General features: G+C 42.9%; 1 protein-coding gene across 10 annotated transcripts in view; it reads left to right on the forward strand.

Annotated features, from left to right (window-relative positions):
• Positions 1-24,970, forward strand: part of LAMA2 (laminin subunit alpha 2) — a 748,112-nt gene that overhangs the window by 459,853 nt on the left and 263,289 nt on the right. For 8 of the 10 annotated variants that reach the window (XM_061623807.1, XM_061623808.1, XM_061623810.1 and 5 more), the window contains 3 exons: positions 5,353-5,564; positions 14,605-14,711; positions 19,471-19,734. In XM_061623807.1, coding sequence (XP_061479791.1) covers positions 5,353-5,564; positions 14,605-14,711; positions 19,471-19,734 — 583 coding nt within the window. The remainder of the gene's footprint in view (positions 1-5,352; positions 5,565-14,604; positions 14,712-19,470; positions 19,735-24,970) is intronic. The other 2 variants (XM_061623812.1, XM_061623813.1) reach the window with 1 other exon arrangement.

Consider the following 24,970-nt stretch of genomic DNA (forward strand, 5'->3'; position numbering starts at 1 on the left):
CTCCTTTTGTGTATTTATAATTCTAGCAAATTAAATTTTGTCAGAATCATTGTTGTGTTGACTTATATGGCAGAATGAATGTTGGACTGCATTTATGTTTGTTTTGTTAGATTGGCCATTGCCAAGTTATCCTTCTGCTTCTTCGTTTTTTTGCTTTAGTGCCTGTTGTTAAAAAAAGGTTGTCAATTCTGTACTTCTCTAGTGCTCTAGCAATCACTTGCTTGCTGTTCCTGCTCTCCTGCTTTCTTTCCTCTCCCCAGTAAAATTGAAATGCTTCTGTTCACTAACATAGCATCATTCCTCTCTTTGAATCTTTCAACTGGCTCCTTGTTGCTTTCAGTTTTGAGCCCTAATCCTTGAATTTGAGGCTCTCTCTCTCTTTCTGCCTTTGGCAGAACTCATTTCTTATCTCTCTTTATTCCCTGCCTCATCATCTTCTCTCTGAACAAGCACATCTGAGGGCCCAAAATGAATTGGGCAGTTGTGGGCCAATACATGTTCAGCAAGAAAAGTAACCCTTGAATTCAGAGCCTGCAATAAAAGGATTAAGGCCAGAAATTCCTTCAGAAGGAAGCAACCATCCAGTTATTCAGATAATGATCTTAGTAGTGAGAAAGAAGGGGGCATTCAAAATTTGGGAGAGACAGCAGGAAAGTAATGGCAGGAAACTAGAAGCAACACTATCTGGTTGCTTCTGGATTTCATGACAGACACCCTTGGTAATCAGTCAAAAAGTGTCATTTGAATTTGTTCCCAGACACTTGGAAAAGGCCAGGAGACCAAGGTTTATGTTAACTTTAATTAGCAGAGTCTGAAGTGATGAAGAGGGGGGGTGATCAAAGTGGATTGTCATTAGTCAAAGGGTTATTTATGATTAGCAGTTCAGTTCTCACAAATCCTTTGGGTGTTCTTCTTATGATTGGCTTTGTAAGTTTCTCCTGGCATTATTGGATACAAGACAAAGGGCTAAATGAAAGGAGGAAGAGAACTAAATAACCCCAGATAAGTGAAAGGAAAAAATGATAGTAGTAGTGGGAGACTCCCTACTGCATGGGATTGAAACCCAAGTATGCCAAGAAGATCCATGGACTCACCAGGCATGCTGTCTCTCTGGAGGACATATTAGAGATGTGATGGAAGGGTTGCCATCACTCATAAAGCCCACCGACAGATATCAGTTTCTTCTCATATATGTGGGAACATAGCGGAGCTGTGAAGAAACCATGTCAGACTTTGAAGCTCTAGGAAGGAAACTCAAGGACTTTGGGGCCCAGATAGTTTTCTCATCCATCCTTCAGGTACTTCCCATCCTTCATGGGAACAAAAAATACTCTGGGTGAATGACTGGCTATGAAGGTGGTGCCGATGCAAGAGATGTGGATTCTGGGACCACAGGCTGCTGGCAAGTGATGTGTTGCACCTCACAAGGATCGGGAAGAATGTGTTTGGCCACAGCATGGAGAACTTCATCAGGAGAGCTTTAAACTAAATCCTAAGGGAGAGGGAGATGTAAACTTGGCAGTAACAAATAACAAAGGCTTGTGCACAGTAAGAGGAACTAAGTGAACGGCTCTAATGGGGCCCAGTACTAGTCTTCATAATAATGTAAGAAGAAAGCCAAGCCATAAATCACATCTTCGATGTCTGTATACTAATGCCCCGAGTATGAGAAACAAACAGGATGAACTTGAACTCTTCATACAGGAGAGAAGATACTTGTTAGGTATAACTGAAACTTGGTGGGATGACTCCAATGACTGGAATACAGCAGTTGAAGGATATAACTTGTTTGAAAAGAACAGAAGGAATAGAAAGGGAAGCGAAGTCACTCTATATGTTTAAAAATATATAACCCTGCAACAGAAATACAGGAGGATGAACTTGGTACCTCCACTTAGAGTATCTGGATTAAAATAAATGGGGCAAGGAATAAAAGGAACATGGTGGTTTGAGTCTACTACCAGCCACCCAATCAAGGAGAAGATGAGGATGAAGCTTTTGCAGGTATGATGTAGTAGTAATGGGGGACTTCAATTACCCCGATATCTATCAGGAGACAAATTCTGCCAAACCAGCCCCTCCAAGAAATTCCTGACTTGTGCTGGAGATAACTTTCTTCTACAGAAAGTGGAAGAAGCAACTAGAGGATCAGCTATCCTGGATTTGATTCTAACCAATTGCAATGACGGTGGATGAAGTAGCAGTTACAGGAACTCTGGGGGAAAGTGACCATGCTAAAAAAGGAAAATCTCAAGACACAATGACAAATAATTCCATCAAGGAAAAAAGGGGGAAGACAGCAGAAGAAGCCAATATGGCTTCATAAAAAGCTTAGAGATGACCTGAAAACAAAACACATACAGGAAATGAAAAGAAGGCCAGACCACAAAGGAAGAGTACAGACAGGTAGCACGGAATTACAGGGATAGCATCAGGAAGGCTAAAGCTGAGAATGTGCTGAGGTTAGTGAGAGATGCCAAAAGCAACAAAAAAGCTTTCTTCAGCTACATACATAGTAAAAGACAGAGAAAAGAAAAAGTGGAACAGCTACTCGAGGATGGCAAAATGACAACAGATGACAAAGGCAGAAGTGCTCAACTCCTAATTTGGCTCAGTCTTCTCCCAAAGAGGGTCTATGACCCTCCTGGGAAACATGAGGTTGAAGGGGCAAGATTGCAGCTTGAAATTGATAGACAAATGTTCAAGGAATACCTAATCACTTTGAACAAGTTCAAATCTGCAGGGCCTGATAAACTGCATCCTAAAGTATTGAAGGAACTGGCTGAACAGTACTTTTACCCTACTATTTTAAAAACACATTAAAAGCTTTAAAGCCTGTTTGATCAGAGGTAACCATGGGATAAAATAAATAAATTTATAACTCAAGGGCCACAAAGCCTCTATAATATCATTTCAGCTGTTTTAAAAAATATATCTAAGGCGGCAATCCTATGCTGAGAATGTGCCAGGTCACAGATGTGAGGGGTCATAGGATTCCATGGAAGCCCCTCTGTGGTGCTTGCGAGGAGCAGAAGGGGACTTGGATCATTTTCAAGGGCTATGACAGGTGACTAATTATCACTGACATTGATGGAATCAGAACACTCTAGCACAGGGTTGGGGGGACCTTTTTCAGCTTGAGGGCCACATGCCCTTCCAAGTAATCTTCTGAGGGCCACATGCCAGAGATGGGCAGGTTCAGAGGCAAATGTGAATGAAGCAACTAATGTAAATTTTATCTTTGTACAGTTAGGCTAATTTCTGCACATATTCACACCCATCTCTCTATCCTCCATCCAGGCAACTAACAGGCATTATCAGAGTTAGGGGCACATTCCAGCCAGGCAAAAACACTTGGTGTGCAAGCAGGGTCAGTGAGGGGTGTGGCTTAGGGAGAGCTTCAAGGGCCAGGCAGAGAGGTCTGGAGGACTGCATTTGGCTCTGAGGCCTGAGGTTCCACACCTGCTCCAGTAGCATCTTGTGAGTTGGGTGAGTGGTGATACAAGGGTTTATCCTGGAGGTGCCCCCCCATCATTGTGAGTTCTTCATCTCCCTCCATGTGTGGACAGCATGTGTACGTCATTGCTGGTACAGTCCCTGATTGGTGGATTGTGGTGCTGTTTCCATGGACACTTTCAGTGTCCCTATCTTCCCCATGATTGTTATACTTGTGTGTTATTCCTTCCCCTACTGAGCTGGGCACACCTCATCTACAGCCACACAGATGGTTTATTTTTTTTTTGCAAACTGCCCTTTATCCATAGCTGCCCAACATAAGAAGGAGTGCATGACATGAGATTACAGATATATAATTCTGTGCCACACTCCTTACCATCTGAGTTATGCAATCCCTGTGTGTGGGGTCTATGTACTGGTACCCCCCATTATATACACAGTCAATTACTATGCTCTGCAGGTGAGGGCCTCCTGCAGATATCATCTTATCAGGAGGTCCATTCCGCACAACATCGGAAGCAGATCTTTAGTGTAGTGGTGCATACCCTTTGGAATAGCCTCACCTTAAATATAAGACAGGTGCCATCTCTGTTATCTTTTCGGTGCCTATTGAAGACCTTCCTCTTTCAACAAGCCTTTTAAGTTGAGTCCTTATCCCAGTCTATGTCTGTGTTGGAATTTCTTTTAAAGATGTTTTAAAGCTTTCTTAAAAAGATATTTTTAAAGATGATTTATTTTAATATATTTTAAAGTCTGTTTTCAAGATGTTTTAGAGTGTTTTCAGCGTTTTTGTTTGCTGCCCTAGGCTCCTACTGGGAGGAAGAGCAGGTTATATATTTAATTATATCCTATGCCCTGTCATGCTGATGTGGGTAAACCAATAAAAAATGCAAGGATGGCAATTTTAAAATTATTTTTCCCTCCCATCAAAAATAAAATTATTTTTCCCTTCCCATTAGGGAAGAACGATCCCTGGGGTGGATGTTAAGTTGTGCCATCAATGGGGGATATAGCTTTTGGCGTAAGTGTGCTCCTCCCTTTTCTGCCCACATTCTTCCCATAACTCTGCCCCATCTTTGTTGGCAGAATGGCTCTGGCTGTAGAGTATTCCTACCAGCATATATTGGGGTGTTTTGCCAATAATTGGGATGTTTGCTGGCATGTCTGTCAGGGCAGCAGCTTATCAGGTATACTGTTGGTGCAGCAGGATTTCCAGCAAATCCCTCCTTTACAGGCCTTTTCAAACTATCTTAACCATGTGTAGGGAGCTGATCTGCTGGAGTAACAATGATGATTTATTTAGGAACAGAGGAAGCTGCCTTATACGGAGTTAGACCACTTGCCCACCTTGCTCAGTCAGTATTGTCTAATTCAGCATATTCTTCCATTTCTTATTGTGCATACATTTTATTTCTTTGTCAATCTGGAAGATTTGTTTATTTGTTTTCCCATTTTAAACAGTCACTTTATGCTGGAGAGTGGAATGTCAGCTTTATTGTTTAGTTAGCATAATAGAATGTCCTTTTCCTACAGTTGCACATAATGGGCTGTATTACAAAGGGTTCTCAACATGATTTCCATTAGAGTGCCAACAGACAGATTTCTTATTATGCTTTTGTCTCATCTTCAGCCCCAGTGACAAGGTCTCTCCCCCTCTCCCTGAAATCAACTGGTGGAGTTGGCAGGATTTCAGCTAGTAATGAATCTTCAGTGCTGTTAAGGAAACTAAAAAAATGATGGAAAAAGTGGGTGGGTGGGTGGGTGGGGGAAACCCTGAGAAATACTTAAGAGAAAATCAAGTTGTCTTTAGTGATTCATAACACAACATAGCTGTAAACATTTTTAATGGCAACAAGCCAATGTAAATACATTAAGATGTTTTGTCTGTCGCCCTAGGTGTGCAGAAGGCTATTTTGGACAACCTTTAATACCAGGGGGATCGTGCCAGCCTTGCCAGTGTAATGACAACCTCGACTTCTCCATTCCTGGCAGCTGTGACAGTTTGTCTGGAGCTTGTCTGATATGTAAGCCAGGTACAACAGGCCAATACTGTGAGAAGTGTGCTGATGGGTATTTTGGAGATGCTCCTGAAGCAAAGAACTGTCAGCGTAAGTTTTGGAGTCTTGCTTCTCCTGTCAGAATGTGTTCATTCCCTATGGGCTTAGCTTAGGACTGTCTGGCAAATAGGACATGTGTTTATTTGCATGGTATTACACACAGTAAATGTCACGTTATCCAAACCTTAGTAGTTCAGATTTCCTTCCTTACTATCCACATTCATGGTCATTCTTTATTTGGTGCTATCGGTGTGCATGGCACTTTACATATTAAAAGAGGATAGGTATCACTAGAACCCTGTTTTTCATCTGAACTTCAGATTATGTAAATACTCGGAATGTTTCCCAGTCATACAGATAAATGGGATTTGATGTGTACCTAATTACATGTATATATCGTGCCCAGCAGACAATGCTTACATTGCCCAAGTCACCCACAGTGTGCATATCCAGCCTATGCCCTATCTCTTTTTATCCTGGTGCTTTAGATTACACCAGAGGTAGGGAACTGGATCCAGCCCAGCCCCCCCCCCACAAGCCAAGTTTGATAGATGGATTGTCATAATGATGTCATGTGACCCATTTTTACTTGCACAAAGTGTAGCACATAAGCCTTTGTAGTTGCCAACCACCTTAGGTCCACCTGCATCATACAGGACATCAGTTGTAGGTGGGTGTGGCTTAGCCAAATGTGGAGGCCTGGGTGGCCTAATTAGGCCCATGAGCCAGAGGTTCCCACACCTAGATTAGATTAGGAAGATTGCTTTTCTTCCATGTGATTGTTGGAGAATTCTTCTTCTCCTTTGGATCTTTTGCTGGGGGTCCTTGAATAAAATTGAAGACACAGGCTTGGAGCAAAAAGGTAGGCCTTTATTCTTACAAGCATATGCAGGGCCAGCCTCCCAGAAACATCCAGGAAGGACTGCACTGAGGCACTGTGTGCAAGCTCTTTTATAGAGTACAGTTACAGCATGTGACAATGATTCCACCAATCTCATGAGTCCTTGCCCACATAACATCATTCCAAACCAATCAGAAAGCATTAGCTAACTCCAGTGGTGATTCCAAGATTCTGTCCACCTTGTTAATGTCTCCATTGTCCTACTGTCTTTTCAAGACTAATTAATTTTGGGACTAGTTGGAACAGTTACTACTGTGAATATGGTTTCAAGCATACCCAGTTCATTCCATATGCCATTGTTGCATTGTTTCTGATCAGTCAGGCTGACCCTGATACATCTGGAAATATTTTGGACAAGTTCCCTCAGTTAAGTTTGGGAACTTAACTCAGGGTGTTTTTGAATGTATTTATTTTATTTGTTTGTTTGTTTGTTTAATTTGTATCCCGCCCTTCCTCACAGCAGGAGCCCAGGGCGGCAAACAAAGCACTAAAACACTTTAAAACATCATAAAAACAAATCTTAAAATACATTAAAACAAGACAGCATTAAAAACATTTTAAAAAAACAACTTTAAAAAAGGGTTGAAAAACATATTAAACAATTCTGACACAGATGCAGACTGGGATAGGTCTCAAAAGGCTTGTTGAAAGAGGAAAGTCTTCAAAAGGTGCCGAAAAGATAGCAGAGATGGTGCCTGCCTAATATTCAAAGGGAGGGAATTCCACAGGGTAGGTGCCACCACACTAAAGGTCCGTTTCCTATATTGCGCAGAATGAACCTCCTGATAAGATGGTATCTGCAGGAGGCCCTCATCTGCAGAGCGCAGTGATCGACTGGGTATATAAGGGGTAAGACGGTCTTTCAGGTATCCTGGTCCCGAGCTGTATAGGGCTTTGTACACCAAAACTAGAACCTTGAACTTGGCCTGGTAGCAAATGGGCAGCCAGTGTAATTCTTTCAGCAGCAGGGTGACATGTTGGTGATACCCTGCTCCAGTGAGCAGTCTCACCGCCACATTTTGCACCAGCTGCAGCTTCCGGACCAACCTCAAGGGCAGCCTCACATAGAGTGCATTACAGTAATGCAGCCTAGAGGTTACCAGTGCATGGACACCAGTGGTCAGGCTATCCCGGTCCAGAAACGGCCGTAGCTGTCTCACCAACCAAACCCCCAGTTCTATTCCTTTGCCATAGGGGTTCTTATGTTCTTATACTTTCTCAGAAATCCCTTTTCCTTACTTATAAAATACACAACTCATGAAAGAGGATTTTGTTTAAACCCCAGAGCTACATTGTGAAACCACACAGACAAAGGAAAACTGGGTGACTCTGGCTAACTAATATCCTTCAGCCTCAGAGATATATAGAGGCAGGCAAGTCACTCCTTTTTCTTAATGAAGACACACTTATAAAGTTGTAAATTTAATACACTGGATTGTTTTTAAAATCATTATTAAAATCTCCCTATTTTTCTTCATTAAAACATTTGATTATGCTATAAAACTTTTCTCCTTTAGATGGCATTCAAGAATCAAGCATTGGCAATCCCTACTTACTACATCAATCACAGCTTCTTCTCACAACTTTAATGCTCCTTGATTCCGAACAATGAAGTAATTAATCATGCATCAGCCGGGTCTTGGCACTGGCCGAATTTGGCAAAGAAACAGGAGATTGCTGTGACCTGTTGCCATTGCAACAGATTTTTGCTTTCTTTCAGATCTGAATTAAATGCTAAGATTCAGGGTTCCCTATATGCATGAATCTCAGTGCCCCAATAGGCCTGAAGTTCAATATTTAACTCCTTACGATTATAAAGAAATATGCCTTCTTAATATCTATGATTATATATGTGTGGATATATAAAATTCCCCATTATGATCTTGGATTTATGTATTCTTTTTGTGGGACATGAAGACTGCCATAGCAAGGCATAGGATGATGGAATGAGTTTGAAATTGTACATGTGCACATATATACATGCATACATACTACACAGCTTTTCTTTTAGAACATTTTTGGGAATAAACCCCCCCCCGAAACTAGCCATGGGTTCCAGATTTGTTTTAGGGGGACATATGTGTCTTCCTCATACATTGTGGCTGGGCTCCACTGCATGTCTTATCTTGAGGTATTTGATCTACTCTGCTTGCTGTTTGTGCTGCACTATATTTGGGAATGTAGGATAATAGGTGGGAGGGATGGTCGTGTATTTCGTTATGCCATGCCCAGGCCTTGAGCTCAGAGTCGGAAGAGAATGAGCCAACTGAGTTCAGGGTTCCTGTCCCCTTAAGCCAGGGGACTGATCCTTTAAGAATTCTCACTCTTTAGGGAGGGGTGGTGGAGCTTAGCTAGGGTAGACTGGACAGAGGATCTCATAAGACCCCAGTTCACCTCCAGCCTTTGGTTGGAGCACATTGCTCACTTAGAGTTTTCCATAGTGCTGTTACCACTGACCCCCTTCTTGCTGTCTTGTGTATGTGGGCAATGAATGGATCAGAAGAGTTTATGAGGATGTCCTATGGTCATTTCTACTATACCTTTCACACTAGACAGGGCCCATTCCTTTACAAGTCTCCTTTCAAACTGCTTCTTATAGAAGAGTGAAAACAAGGACCCTGGAGAGAAATCCCAGAGAGCTTTCCTGCCGTCTCTGCTTTCTTAGGCCAGAACTAAGATGATGATAAACAAGGGTCTGGAAATAACAGCACCATGCTGAATTTGCCCTCTCCATAATATGGAATACAGCATACCTCATGTAATGACATCATTTGGCTAACAGTTTCTCTTCCCATTTTGCTAAGAGTTTCTCTTCCATAATTGCAGCAAGCAATTATGGAGCAGGAGAAATAAAATGCATATCATGATGATGATCTTGTCATATGCACATAAACACACACACCAGCTAAATCTTCTTTTAGAAGCCACATTTGGAGAATTTCCATTGGTCAAAATGGGTACAGGATTTGAGTTTAGGAGTACCCACCTTTTTACCTAGTAGCTGGGCTCCATTCACAAAAAGGGCAACCAGGATGATCAAGGGGTGGAGTGACTCCCCTATGAGGAAAGGTTGCAGCCTCTGAGGCTTTTTAGATTAAAGAAAAGGTGAGTTAGAGGTGACATGATAAGTGTATAAAATTATGCATGGCATGGGGAGAGTGGATACCGAGACGTTTTTCTCCCTCATAACACTAGAACTCGTGGACATCCAATGAAGCTGAATGAGGGAAGATTCAGGACAGATAAAAGAAAGTACTTCTTCACACAGCACAGGGTTAAGCTATGGAACTGTCTCCCGATGGCCACCAACTCGGATGGCTTTAAAAGAGGATAAGACAAATTAATGGAGGATAGTGACATCAAAGGCTACTAGCCATGATGGCTATGTTTTGCATCCACAGACAGAGGCAATATGCTTCTTCCTGCTTTCAGGCTTCCCATGGGCATCTGTCTGGCCACTATGTGAACAGGATGCTGGTTTACATGGGCCACTGGTCTGATCCACCAGGTTTTTCTCATGTTATGTTCTTATGACAAAAAGTTGTATTAGATATATTAAGGAGGAAGGCGGATAAGAGCTGAAGGCACCATTTTCGGTGCTGGTCCCTTGCTTTGCAAAACATTTGTTCTGCCCTTATGTACAGTGCATGACACAGTGCCTGACTTATCACAATGATGCCACCACTGGTCAAAAGAAGAATTGTTCAGTGGTATTATTTTGTACAGTTGTTACCCATTGAGTGGTTCATTTGGTGTAATTAACCAAATGATTAACAGTGAAACAAAATATAATTTTAAACATAAAAAATTACAAGTAAATACAAAAATACAATAAAAATACAAGTAGCTGCATCCATGCTTTCCTCCACAATAGCATCTCCCAAACACATCCATAACAATGTCCCACACAAAAGCTTCACTCTCAACCGTTCCCACCAGCCATGCCCATAACACAGTTAAACCCCAGGTAACCACTTGGCACAAAGTGAACATCTGGTCTACAAAGAATCCATGACAGCATTAAACATAATTTACAACAGCGCATTCACCTAGCTCCATCTAAGGCAATACAGTGCCATACAAACACAGCCACTGCATCCTTGTCTTCCATCCAGATATGGTCTTGCCAATTCAGTCTCTTACACTAATAAGATTTCCATAAGATTTCACCACCACCACCACCACTTTTGCACATTTGGGTTTATTACAAGTTCCAGTTTCAGCATCTGTGTTGAAGCTGATTAATAATTCATCAGTATGATGCCTCTTGACTTGCTCTTTAAATATGTCATTTAAAAAGCAGTAGATTTTAAAAATCAAACTATGAGCAGAATTGCAGCTCCCACATTGCTGTGCTTTCCTCCTTGAGGCATTGACATAGGTGAAGCTTTGAACATTTTTCCTGAAAATGTACAGCTATATAGGGGGCTCTATATGAAGCGAAAACATATAATTTTAAAGAATGCATTAAAATAGATAGATTTTAATGTATACTTAGATTCTTTGCTCTTTGTCATTAGCTGAGTTGATAGTAGAACTTCTCAATGTATTAATGTTTTGTCCTTGTAGTTACCTCAAATTTATTTCCCCTCCCATTATGATTAGACTTTCTTTTTGCATATTTCTTGGGCAGGCTTCCATGAAGCTTGCCCTGAAGCTATGAAATCAGAGGGACTGTGCCTTTACTTTGTTGTTTTCACTTTTTCCAGTTCATTAAAGAATCAAATTCATGATTGAAAATGTACAAAGCATGAATCTTGCTCTCAAAATACAGCGTCTCTCCCCCCCCCCTTTTTTTTCTTTTTTTCCCTTCCTTACTGGCAAATTCATTTATGTGAGCCAATTCAGATGACAGCTCAGTTTTGTTGCCAGTCCATTATTCCTAAATGTTATTTTAAATAAACAACTATCTAAAATAAAGGGATCAGACCAGTATCCAAAATCAATTTGTCTTATACAGTAATACCTCAGTTAACAAATCCTCCAGGAAAGAGACTCCTTTTAACAAAAACCTTTTTGGGTGCGGGGGGGGGCACACACACTCTGACATAGAATGTGGCTCCTTGTATATTGGATTGCGGCTGCTGCAGGCAGCTCTCTCACATTTGGCTGGAATGGTGCTCCTTGCCAGGTAGCACAGACACCTCCACAGTATGGTGCTTCAGGTGCCCTGGAAACATGGTTTACCGCAGATGCTTCTGTTTGAATATAGTAGAAGACAGCAGAGAGAGAAAGAGAGAGAGAGAGACCAAGCACAGGATGGTGGTGGTGGCCAGGGCTGTGGAGTCGGTACGCCAAACCTTCGACTCCTCCTCCTCCTCCTCCTCTATTTTTCCACTGTCCGACTCCGACTCCAACTCCTCTATTTTTCTACTGTCCGACTCCACCCAAAATTGCTTCTTGTCAATCAAAATTTATTTGGAAGTCAGAGTCAGTACATTTCTACCAACTCCGACTCCACCCAAAATTGCTCCCGACTCCGACTCCACCCAAAATTGCTCTCAACTCCGACTCCACGACCCCGACTCCGACTCCACAGCCCTGGTGGTGGCTGCCCCTTGCCTGCCTGCTCAAGTACACAGAGAGAACTGTGCTTAGAGCTTTAGACTGCTATAGCAATATGCCACATGATAAAAGAAACAAGGCAAGGCAGGCATCCCTGGATGCATTTTGGAAGAAGCTTACCTGACTTGATTGTTTCTTTTCAGTCATGTGCATTATTAGTTTGAATAAAAAGTTTGCTGAAATATGTTTCCATGTTATTTCTACCTCTGGTACCAAAGTTTCTGCTAAAGAAGTAAAGTCCAGGAATGCATGTACTTCATTTACTGTATTTCAGAATGAGCTTTTAATTATGGAAATATCACAATTTGATACAACATAGAGTTGAAATTTATATGATCTTCAAGGCACTTTACAAAACAAAGTAAAGCTCTAATGATGGCATGTTCTGTATAGTTTAAGGTAGTGATTCCCAAATTCCCCCCCCCCCGTCCTCCATGGACCATTTGAAAATTGCTGACGATCTTAATAAATCACTTAATGATTTTTCTGCCTGTTGTAACAACCGTAATGTGCTGTGCTAGATGTTGTATGATTTTAATTGTATTTTATTGCTTCTTTTACATCTTGTATTTTATTTTATTACAATTTGCATTGTATAGAATAAAAGATGTAAAAGAAGCAATAAAATACAATAAAATTAATATGAACATTTAATGTGGACATGTCATGGACCATCTGAATGAACCTCGCAGACTACTGGTGGTCTATGGACTACAGTTTGGGAAACCCTGATTTAAGACACACCAAAGTGGTTTAGGATAACAACTGGCTGGAGGGAAGATGCATCCACCAGTCAGTATGAAGTGAAATACTGGATGCATGTAAATTGAAACCCAAGAGGAGTGCCATTGGATCTATTGCAGTTTTGCAGGAGTTACTGGAACACAGCAATTGTGGCTATCACTGCGTAATCCAAGGGCCAGAAGCCCCTGCAATTTATATTATTAAAATTATCCTATGATGCACTAGATCCTCAACATTTCCTGAACTAGGGAATCAAGACAAGAACAATGAGGGGGGATTTTTAATGTTTAAATATTTAAGTTGGATAGGTATGGTTATATTTTTTGCTATGAACTTTATAAGAAAAGTGGCATGTAGACAGATAATGAGCATTGCAGAAGATAATAGGATGCAACTTCTTTGTAATATCACAAAGGAGCCTGGTCTGATCACCTTTCCCAAATATCTGACTGTCAGTATATTTAGGGCTCATACTGACAGTTGCTGTATGCTTGTTTGCCTAGTGCTAGATTTTATGTGGAATTCAGGGGGGGGGGAACTCAGCCACAAAGAGATTGGCATGGTATAGAACCTCTAGATCACCAAGGAATAGGACTATATCTCTCACAGTTGAATGGCAAAACCAAATGGAGAGCACTGTTATGCAGCGTTCATCTATGTGGCAACTTAGCACTAAGATAATTAAGGCTACACTGCAATGCAAAAATTGTGGTATTTTCAGTATCACCATTGGTGATTATACTACTGGATAACTAATCACTTCAATATACTCCAGTTAAGACTTCAGTAAAGACAGCAATTTGAATATTTACATTCTTTCAGTTGAGGTGAAGTCCTGCAGAGATTGTGATCCGCCAACTGGAACACAGATACAAGTTGTGTATTGTAGCCTGACTGTTGCTTTGCTTTCGCAGTTCTAGTTGTGTAGAAAGAAACAGAAAATGTATAGAGTACATAATAGACTGCTATAAGGGTCTAGTTGCTGCATTACCTTGGTGGATCTCAAGTCACAGAGTCTGGTACTAGAATTCCATTATCTGTGTGGAGTTGTATTTGATTTTTTTATGCAGAAGTGTGACCTGGAATCCACCACTAAATGCAAGAGAAGCCATCAGTGATCTAATCAGGATTGTGTGCTCATGGCATGGTTCTAGTTGCACATTCAGTTAAAAATAGTATCTTGTGTGGCTTCCTACAGCCTTTTTGGCTCATAAGAACTGTGGAGACTGGAGATGAAATAGCTGGTAGACAGGCCTAAGCAGGGCTGGCACCAAAGGGCGGCCATGTTGGGCCCTGGCTAAGGGCCCCTGGCACCACCCGTGGGTAGCTGCTGTGGATTGCAGAGAGGGAGCTTGCAAGCAACCTGCTGATTCACTGGCTCCACCTACCTGTCTTTCTTGTCTTTTGCAGCTGCACGCGCTGCACACACAGGGCTGCCATTAACCAAGATGGTGGCCAAGGTTTACCTAAGGTGCTGATGCCCCTGGCAGGGATGCGCATGCATATCACCATGTGTGCCATCAACCAAGATGGCGACGGAGGCTTCAGCCCCTTAGGGAAACCTCGGCTGCCATCTTGGTTAATGGTAGCCCTGTGCACATAGCCCACACAGCTCCCAAAGACAGGAGAGACAGGTAGGTGGCACATGCATGTGTGTGTGTGTGTGCATGTGTGTGCCAGGGCCCAGGGCAGGCTGGTGCCCAAGGGCCCCAGCATGCCTGGTGCCAGCCTGGGCCTAAGCAAGCCACATACCCAGACCTGATTTGCAATTTATGTACAGTAGGCTGCCAAAAAGGTTGGTCTTCTGTGTTCATCTGTTACTCTTTTGCAAAAAGTAACCAGCCAGCATGCATTATGACATACATTCTTCTTTCCTTGTAGCTTGTCACTGCAATCTCAATGGCTCATTTTCAGGGACTTGCAACTCTAAGACTGGACAGTGTGACTGTAAGCCCAATGTTGTGGGGCGTAAATGTAATGAGTGTAAGGTAAGTCATAAGAAATCAATCCACCCTTAATGCTGCCCCCTTACTATGTGTAATAAGTATAGCATAACTCTTTTTTATTCAAAAAAAATATTGTGGATGATTTTAGGCATAGAACTAAAGATGCTAAATTACTTTGATTCATGCCTCAACATTCCAGTGTTCTAAGGCTTTCTGAAATAACTTTCAGTGCTCAATGGAACATATTGTTTTTGGTGCACAGAATCCATCCATTTTTAAAATCTAAATATTTCAAAAATAAATGTATGTATAAAGGTATAAATCCATAAATGTTTAACATTGTGTGTGTGTATAATGTTTGGCATTCATTCTATTGTCAGATACAAATGAGTTATTATTTATTATTATTTATTAAATGTATTAGTCGCCCATCTGGCTGGCTGTCCAGCCACTCTGGGCGACGTACAAAATAAAAACATACAAATACATTAAAACATTAAAAATCTCAACAATAATAATAAAACCTAACCCACCCCAAAAGCCTGCCTGAAGAGCCAGGTCTTCAAGGCCCTGCGGAAGCTCATCATAGAGGGGGCATGGCGGAGATCATTTGGGAGGGAATTCCACAGAGTGGGGGCCACGATTGAAAAAGCCCTCTCCCTAGTCCTCACCAGTCTAGCTGTTTTAACTGGTGGGATAGAGAGAAGGCCTTTTGAGGCTGATCTTGTTGAGCGGCATCCCTGATGATGCTGGAGGCGCTCTTTCAGATAGACTGGGCTGAAACTGTGCAGGGTTTTAAAAGTCAAAACCAACACCTTGAATTGGGCCCGGAAAACAACTGGTAACCAGTGCAACTCCTTCAGCACTGGAGTGATGTGATCTCGCCGGCGGCTGCCTTTAATCAGGTGAGCTGCTGCATTCTGTACCACTTGCAGCTTCCGGACCATTTTCAAGGGTAACCCCATGTAGAGCACATTACAGTAGTCTAGGCGAGAGGAGACGAGGGCATGTACCACAGGTGGGAGCAGATGGTTGGGAAGGTAGGGGCGCAGCCTCCATATCAGATGGAGTTGATACAGCGCCGCCCGGCTCACAGCCAAGACCTGAGCCTCCATGGACAGCTGGGAGTCAAGAATGACCCCCAGGCTGCGGACCTGGTCTTTCAGGGGCAATTGTACCCCATTGAGCACCAGGTCAGCATCCCCAAACCTTCCCTTGTCTCCCACAGACAGTACCTCAGTTTTGTCAGGGTTCAGCTTCAGCTTATTCCTTCCCATCCAGCCACTCACTGACTCCAGGCACTTGGATAGGGTTTCTACAGCCAACCTCGGTGAAGATTTGAATGAGAGATAGAGCTGCGTGTTATCCGCATACTGGTGACACTGCAGCCCAAATCTTCTGATGATAGCCCCCAGCAGCTTTATATAGATGTTGAACAGCATCGGGGAGAGGGTGGAGCCCTGCGGCACCCCACAAGTGAGAGGCCAAGGATCCGAAACCTCATCCCCCAGTGCCACTCTCTGGTACCTACCACAGAGGAAGGAACGGAACCACTGCAGTACAGTGCCCCCTATGCTTAACCTCTCCAGGCGGTCCAGAAGGATCCCGTGGTCAACGGTATCAAAAGCCGCTGAGAGATCCAGGAGGACAAGGAAGGTGCATTTGCCCCTATCCAACGCCCTCCTCATGTCATCCACCAAGGCGACCAAGGCCGTTTCAGTCCCATGTCCAGGCCTGAAGCCTGATTGAAATGGATCCAGATAATCCGCTTCCTCCAAATGCGCTTGCAACTGCTTCACCACCACCCGCTCAACCGCCTTGCCCAGGAATGGCAGATTTGAGACTGGGGGAAAGTTGTTCAGATCTTGGGAATCCAAGGAGGGCTTCTTTAGAATTGGTTTTGTTACTGTCTCCTTGAGAGCTGATGGCATTACTCCGTCTTCCAGGGACGTATTTACCACCATCTTGATCCCCTCGCCCAGTCTGTCCTTGCAGCTCATAATGAGCCACGACGGGCAAGGGTTGAGTAAGCAAGCGGTTGGCTTTAAGGTTGAAAGCACCTTGTCCACTTCATCAGATGGAAGAAGCTGGAACCGATCCCACACCACCGGAGCACCACAGGCCACTTCTGGCTCGCTCACTGTGTCCTCAGCGCATGGAATAGCACTCTTAATACGATCAATTTTCTCCGTAAAGTGCTTTGCAAACTCATCACAGGAGGCCTTAGCATGTTCCATCGGTTCCGGGGCAACTGGAGCGACCAGGCTCTGGACCACTTGGAACAGCCTCCTGGGACAGCACTCTGCGGACGCAATAGAGGCAGCATAAAAATCCTTTTTTGCTGCCCTCATCGCCACATGGTAGGCTGCCGCAGCCGCTCTAATCCGTGTCCAATCGTTGTCAGAGCAAGATTTCCGCCACCGGTGCTCTAGCCGTCTCACCTCCCGCTTCAGAGTTCACAACCGTGGAGTATACCATGGTGCCGTCTGAGCTCTATTCAGGGGGAGAGGGCGTTTTGAAGCCACCCGGTCTAATGCCCCGGTGATTGCAGCATTCCACCCCTCCACCAGGGTATCAACCGAGTGCCCGTGTGCATGCTCCAAAGAATCCCCAAGCGCATTCAGGAATTTATTTTATTTTATTTAGTTTAATTTATATACTGCCCTAAGCCCGAAGGCTCTCTGGGCGGTGTACAAAAAGATAAAAACAAGCACAATATATAAATACAATAAATACAATAAATAATAAAAAACAAACAAACAAACAATAACGAACCAAACAACATCCAAAATACAGAAATGCTGTTTAAAATACACTTTAAAATGCCTGGGAGTATAAAAAGGTTTTCACCTGGCGCCGAAAAGATAGTAGCATCGGCGCCAGGCGCACCTCATCAGGAAGACTGTTCCACAGTTCGGGGGCCACTACTGAAATCCATCTGGATCCATCAGACGTCTGGGGCGGACCATCCTAATGGGTCTTCCAGCCCCACGGAGGGTTTGTGGCACCAAGAAGTCCACCCTCACCAAGTAGTGATCTGACCATGACAAGGGGGTGATGGATGTACCCCCAATTTTCAGATTACTCCCCTCCTCTCCCGAGACAAACACAAGGTCAAGTGCATGACCAGCTACATGGGTGGGCCCCGTTGGAATAAGGTGCCGCTCCCAGGAAGCCATGGTTTCTATGAAGTCCCGAGACGCCCCTGTGAGGATGGCCTCTGAATGTACATTAAAGTCTCCCAATACTAACAAGTTTGGGGACTGTACATGCACATCCAAGACCACCTCCAGTACCTCGGCCAGGGAGTCTGTCGTGCAGCAGGGTGGACAGTACAAGAGCAGAATCCCTAGATTGCCCTTTGGGCCCAACCTCCAGTACATGCAGTCAACAACCTTGGTCTCACGGAGAGGAGGCCTGTTGAGAACCAGGGACTTTCAGTAAATAACCGCCACTCCCCCTCCCCGACTACTGACCCTTGGCTGCTGTGCATACAAGAACCCAGCTGGACACATGGCCGTGAGGATAGGAGCAGCAGCCTCATCCAGCCAGGTTTCCGTAATACATGCCAGGTCCGCGTCCTCATCCAATATCATATCATGGATGAGAGATGTTTTTTGGGCAACAGACCTGGCATAATATTACTGGAACATTATCTGTTGTAATTTTGAGTAAAATTTCCTTTATAAAGATTAGGGATGGGAGAGAAATTTGCTAAAGCCAAACTGTAATACCCCCTGCCCCCAATTCACATATTCACTATCTTTGCGGATCAGGCTTGTTTGCTGCAAGCTTCTGCGTCTTTTCCCAATGCCAGATTTTTTTAAAGTGGCGAATATAATGACGTTATGTGACCTCTTTGCTGTAAGCAGCTGAAGTGTGTATTTCCTTTAACTTCTGTGTCATTGAGGTGATTATGGGTAGTCATTAACATTTATTGTTTGATTCTTAACCTGTATCCCATTTGTATCTTTTTTTAAATCTCTGTGACTATAGCCAAATTCACAGTTCTTTAGTAATCTGTTGCCTTGGGCAAAAGTATCTTACCACCAGCACATTGAAAAACTGACTGAAGTGTGAGGAGAGGGTGGAAGAAAGCAAAATAAATTGCTTAACTGTTGGTTAAACAGGCTAACTGTAAAGTCAAGAACTCTGTAGACGGCAACATTCAAGGCTTGAAGATAAATTGGGTTCAGTTTTCAATTTTCAAAATTACATCACATACCTGAGCTAGAAAAAAATCAACTTCACAACCTGAGCTGGAAGAAATTCAATTTCATAAACTTCATTTAATTTGGGGAGGGGGCACTTGTCTCCTTTCCTTGGACAGACAATCACCCTTAGGCAAGATGCCTACTTAATGAACAATTTACCCAGCTCATTTATTTTGAATAAAAAATTGTAGGCTATTGTTAGAAAAAATGAAAACAATAATGGTTTGGGGGTTGTTTGGCAATGGAAAAGAACAACACAGGAAAAGCATAAGATAACGAAGCACTAACTACAACAGACTGTAACCAGCTGCCGTTATGTCAAAATGACAACTGAACTGGCACCAAATTGTGAACTACAGCCCTAATAAGGTTATGCAAAGAATAGTTTCAAGTGTAAAACAAAAGGCCATTTCATTTATATAATCTTTAATTGGATTTCTTTAGTTCAATATTCATGTTTGCTCTAAGAAAACCAGATTTTTGGGGGTACAATAGTTTCCGCTAGGCTTGTATTTTTCCTCTGTTCTGCCTTTTCTTTTACAATTTTGTTTTTTAACTTGTTTTTCCTCCCTCTTTCTCTTCAAAAGCCAAATTACTTTTGGGCTCCAGAAAAGAAATTCTGCATACCATGTGGCTGCAGTCCACTAGGATCCATGTCACTGAATTGTGATGTGTCAGGGAGATGTATCTGTAAATCAGGATTCACTGGTAAACGATGCGAGCTGAGCAGGCAGATGTATATCCGGAAAGAGGATCCATCAACCTCTCAGCAAATCAAAGTGCCTCATCAGAGATGGGGCTTCCCCAGTGCAAGTGGGTGCCCAAGAGGTGCTTTCAAACCTGCTTCCTTGGTAATTAAAAAGACCATGTACAGCATGCACTGCATTCTAGCATGCGTCTGTGTTGTGTGGTGCTACATTAACAATGTCGCAGAAGGCCAATTTAAATAGAGTCAACATTCTATCCACTTCAAAATATTGTCTGGTACAATGTATGCAAGACACTGATTTGACAATAAATCTCAATGAGCTTACTGGAATTTAGTTGGAGTCTAGGATTCATGCTACTGCACTGTGGTGCATCAGAGATATGCCTGTAAATCAGGATTTACAGGTAAATAATGTGATCGCTTTCCCACCTACTTGCTTTACTTTTACTCTGGTTATGTACTCTTAGAATAAAGGTAAGGTTTTCTCCTCTCAAAAAGAAGCAAACCAGCCACCGACCACTTTTCTCCTCAAATTTCTCACAGCAGCCCTCTCCCACAACCCCTTCTCAGATTCCACAAGGCCCCTCCCTGACAAAGGCACTTTTAGAAACAAAACATTGAAAGGTAAATATTGTTTATCTTTCCTCTGTAGGTAGTTCCATTTGCACCCTCCCATATCTGGGAGGTATGAACTTGGCGTGGGGGGAAGTTGCATCTTATCTTCCTATTTGCTTCCTACATTGTGGAAGAGAGACAGTTGGCCACAGGAAGTTCACAGTTCCTCAAAATGGGGGTAATTCATCTGGGAAGACTGAGAAAATTATAATGATAAAATGCAGACTTTCCAGAAAAGAAATGATAATGAGCTAAACATTTTATGCATATCAGCCCAGCAGTCAACACCCTCACAAATATTTCTATTTATTTATTTATATCCTGCCCTTCCTCCCAGCAGGAGCTCAGGGCAGCAAACAAAAGCACTAAAAACACTTTAAAAAAATCATAAAAACAGACTTTAAAATACATTAAAACAAAACATCTTTAAAATCATTTTAAAAGCTTTCAAGACATCTTTTTAAAAAAGGTTAAAAACACATTGTTTTTTTAAAAAAAGGTTTAAAAAAATATTAAAAAGCATTTCCAACATAGACACAGACTAAGATAACGTCTCAACTTAAAAGGCTTGTTGAAAGAGGAAGGTCTTCAATAGGCACCGAAAAGATAACAGAGATGGCACCTGTCTAATATTTAAGGGTAGGGAATTTTATTTATTTTGATTTATTTATTATTTGATTTATACCCTGCCCTTCCTCCCAGCAGGAACCCAGGGTGGCAATTCTACAGGGTAGGTGCCGCCACACTAAAGGTCCATTTCCTATGTTGTGCAGAACAGACCTCCTGATAAGGCCCTCACCTGCAGAGTGCAGTGATCGACTGGGTATACAAGGGATAAGATGGTCTTTCAGGTATCCTGGTCCCGAGCTGTATAGGGCTTTGTACACCAAAACTAGAACCTTGAACTTGGCCCGGTAGCAAATGGGTGGCCAGTGCAGTTCCTTCAGCAGTGGGGTGACATGTTGGCGATACCCTGCCCCAGTGAGCAGTCTCGCCACCGCATGTTGCACCAGCTGCAGCTTCTGGACCAACCTCAATTGCAGCCCCTCATAGAGCGCATTACAGTAATCCAGCCTAGAGGTTACCAGTGCATGGACAACAGTGGTCAGACTATCCGGGTCCAGAAACGGCCACAGCTGTCTTACCAGCCGAAGCTGGAAAAAGGCACTCCTAGTCATTAAAGTCACCTGGACCTCTAGTGACAAAGATGGATACAGGAGCACCCCTAGACTGCAGACCTGCTTTTTCAGAGGGAGTACGACCCTGTCCAAAGCAGGCAACTGACTAATTATCTGAACTCGGGAACCACCAACCCACAGCGCCTTCGTCTTACTAGGATTCAGACTCAGTTTATTGGCCCTCATCCAGCCCACCACCGAGTCCAGGCAGCGGTCCAGGGCTTGCATGGCCTCTCCCGATTCAGATATTATGGAGAAATATAGCTGGGTTTCATCAGCATACTGCTAACACCTTCCCCCAAATCTCCTGATGACTGCTCCCAAGGGCTTCATATAGCTGTTAAACAGCATGGGGGACAAGACGGTGTCCTGCGGCATCCCAGAGCACAACTGCCCAGGGGGCCAAAAGACAATCACCCAATGCTATTCTTTGAAAATGACCCTGGAGATTGGATCGGAACCACTCTAAAACAGTGCCTCCAATACCCATCTCACCAAGTCAGCCCAGAAGGATACCATGGTTAACGGTATCAAAGGCCACTGAGAGATCAAGTAAGAGTAACAGGATCGCACTACCCCTGTCCTTCTCCCGATAAAGGTCATCCATCAGGGCGACCAAGGCCGATTCAGTCCCATAACCAAGCCTGAACCTAGACTGGAATGGGTCAAGATAATCTGTTTCATCCAAGAGTACTTGCAATTGCTGTGCCACAACCCTCTCAGTCACCTTCCCTAAGAAGGGGGTATTTGCGACCAGTCGGTAATTGTCACAAACCAATGGGTCCAGGGTGGGCTTTTTCAGGAGTGGTTAGATCACAAGGTGCAGGCCCTCACAGCCAGCCCCAAGACAGAGTGGTTTCCCTGGTGACAGAGATGGAAGCTCTGTAGACCACAGCAACTCCTCCTCCCCCCCCCGTCCTTGCAGCCTGTGCTGGTGTGGCACCGAATATCCAGGTGGGCAAAGCTGGGTCAGATCAACTCCTCCCAGCTCACCCACCCACCCAGGTCTCGGTAATGCACACTAAATCGGCACCTTCATCCACGATCAAATCACGGATGAGTGTAGTCTTATTGTATACCAGTCTGGCTTTAAACAACAACACACACAGGCCAGTGGGCACAGCGGAAGAGCAACAAGGAACCAATCCATGAGAGGAGTGGCATCAAGGAACAAGGCGTATATAGCCTTGCCTTCGTCTTCCATGGTAATTCACCACCTCCCCATGGCTATACTTCCCTCTACCCATGATCACTGAAATTGGGGTGGCAATATCTAGGAAATACTTCTACAAGCATTTTATGAGAATAAAATATTTTAAGGTAATACTGACCATAAATTCATCACAGACATACAAATTAACACATAAAAGAAAAAAAGTTACATAGGAACTTGGATAATATTAGTTACCCACTTTATTATGATTTCCTGTTCTTGAGTAACACCAGTTTAATCCTCTATAAAAATAACTGTAAATATAAGCTTTCCCTCACACTTGTGTGCTCTTCTAGCTACTGGTGGTGCCATGTGTGGATGTGATTGTGAGCTGGCCAACACATGCTCTGAAGGAAGTTTTTCAAGCACTTGTAGTGGTTTTCAAAATCAATGGCTAGAAGTCAGCATGAACAGCAAATATTATGCCAGATACTATTTTAAGAAAGCAAACAGCAACATGCATGCACCAGCATCCTTTAACAGTTAAACCATAGCCCACAGAACTACTTTAGGCCAACCCAAGGGCTTGAGTGTAACCAAGGTAATACCTCTCTTGTTTTTTTTTATTGGGAACTCCTTGTGCCATTTTACAAATTTCTTTTGAAACCCCCTTCATTTTCCAAAGGAGAATTGCCATATGGCAATCTTCCCAAAACTTGTCCGTGCTGCCTGGGGCTGATGGAAGTGGAAATCCAAGATGTATGGAGGGCACCAGATTGGGGAAGGCTGTCATAAAGCTTGGGGGGTGTCTGCTGTTCAAGATAAAGAAGTCGTAAGCTTGTTTGGGTTAACTGAATTAGTTGTGCAGTTCTTTCAATCTAGAGAGTCACAGTAGTACAGGAGAAATGCATCATCACACTTATTAGATAATTCACCATTTTGGTGGGAAAACAATTAACAGAACGTACTTTTAGTTGGTGGATATGTAAACTTGTAGTTGCCTTCATTAGTGAATTGCAGCCACTGACTAAACTTCTTGATATAATTGTTGGTTAGGCAAAGAATTTTAGCCTAAAACAGAATTTATTTTCTGCTTTTTACCCTTATAAACAGAATTTACTTCTATCAAACTGGTGATTTAGGGGAGAGTTGCTTGCTGGCTGTACTCACTTAACTTCATGATGTTATTATAAATGGCTGTTGGGAGATTTCCTCCTTTTTGTCTTCCTTTTGCATAAAAAAAGATGGTTTCACATTTACTTTAGGATTTAATAGCATGGGTGGAGATCTTCCTTCCTTTTCTTAATGAGAGACATGTTGCTGTAGTAATAATCACAGTATACAGCAGTGAAAATGTGGATAATTTGCATGTGTATTGTTCTTACTTGGCTTTGCATGAGGAAGCAACTTCAGCCTCTGGGCCTGTAATCTGAACAAGGCCAGCTGATTCCATGCAGAAGTGGGTCTGCCTTTGTGGATTAGATTCCAGGACTATAGCTCATACATTGGACAGAAGCTAACTCCTTCATCCCCATCCCAGTAGCCTGCTTGTAAATCTTATTGCACAGACTTCTACTTTAACTAGTGGACTGAGCATTCTAAGCAAATGAGGCTGAATTTAGAAAAGAGGTTTCTAGTTGTGGAGCCCTACCACAGGTTTCCAAGGGCACACGTTGGGATTGTACACACTAGCAGTGAAATGCGTGCTGTCCTCAAAGGGGGCATTATTGGATCAAAGGTGTTGTACAAATTGTTGCTGCTGATACAGGTTTATGTTGATATAGTTTTATTTTAGCAAATCTTAGCAGTTCCATATCATGAATAATTTTAAGCAGTAGCATTGCAGGTAGTGATGTCAGCCTTTGGCTGGAGAGGCAGAGATAGTGGGATAGCCTAGGATACATAATCATTTCCCCTATGCTCACTTTGAATGGACACAATTGACCTCCACATCACCACAAGAGGCCCACAGTATATAATGCAGTAGGGAGGCAAATTTCTATAAGATAGAACTTTCTGTAAGACTTGTCACCTGTGGACAAGTGATAGCTGCTGTGGTAAGTCTAAATCCTTGTCATGGTGCCAATGGCTGATGAAGACTCATCTGTAAGGCCACCCTTTATTACTAGACACATCAGGGGTGCAGAGTAAAAGCTGGTTGTGAAAAGTGCTCCAAATTCTGAATTTAGAATGTGTGCTATAATGTTACACTGATTCCTTAATGATGACGACAAATGAATCAGATTATAAATTAATTTTGGAGCTTGCACAATTCAAAGTTGGCTTCTTTGTATTTCAAATGTGGGTATTTTAATATTCATTTCAGACTTAGAATCATAGAATAGTAGAATTGGAAGGTCGTCAATACCAACCCCCTGCTCAGTTCATGAAGTTAAGCATGAATTTGGGTGATTTGGACTATAAGTAGAGGT

This window comes from Rhineura floridana, chromosome 4 (assembly GCF_030035675.1).
Source record: "Rhineura floridana isolate rRhiFlo1 chromosome 4, rRhiFlo1.hap2, whole genome shotgun sequence".
NCBI lineage: Eukaryota > Metazoa > Chordata > Lepidosauria > Squamata > Rhineuridae > Rhineura > Rhineura floridana.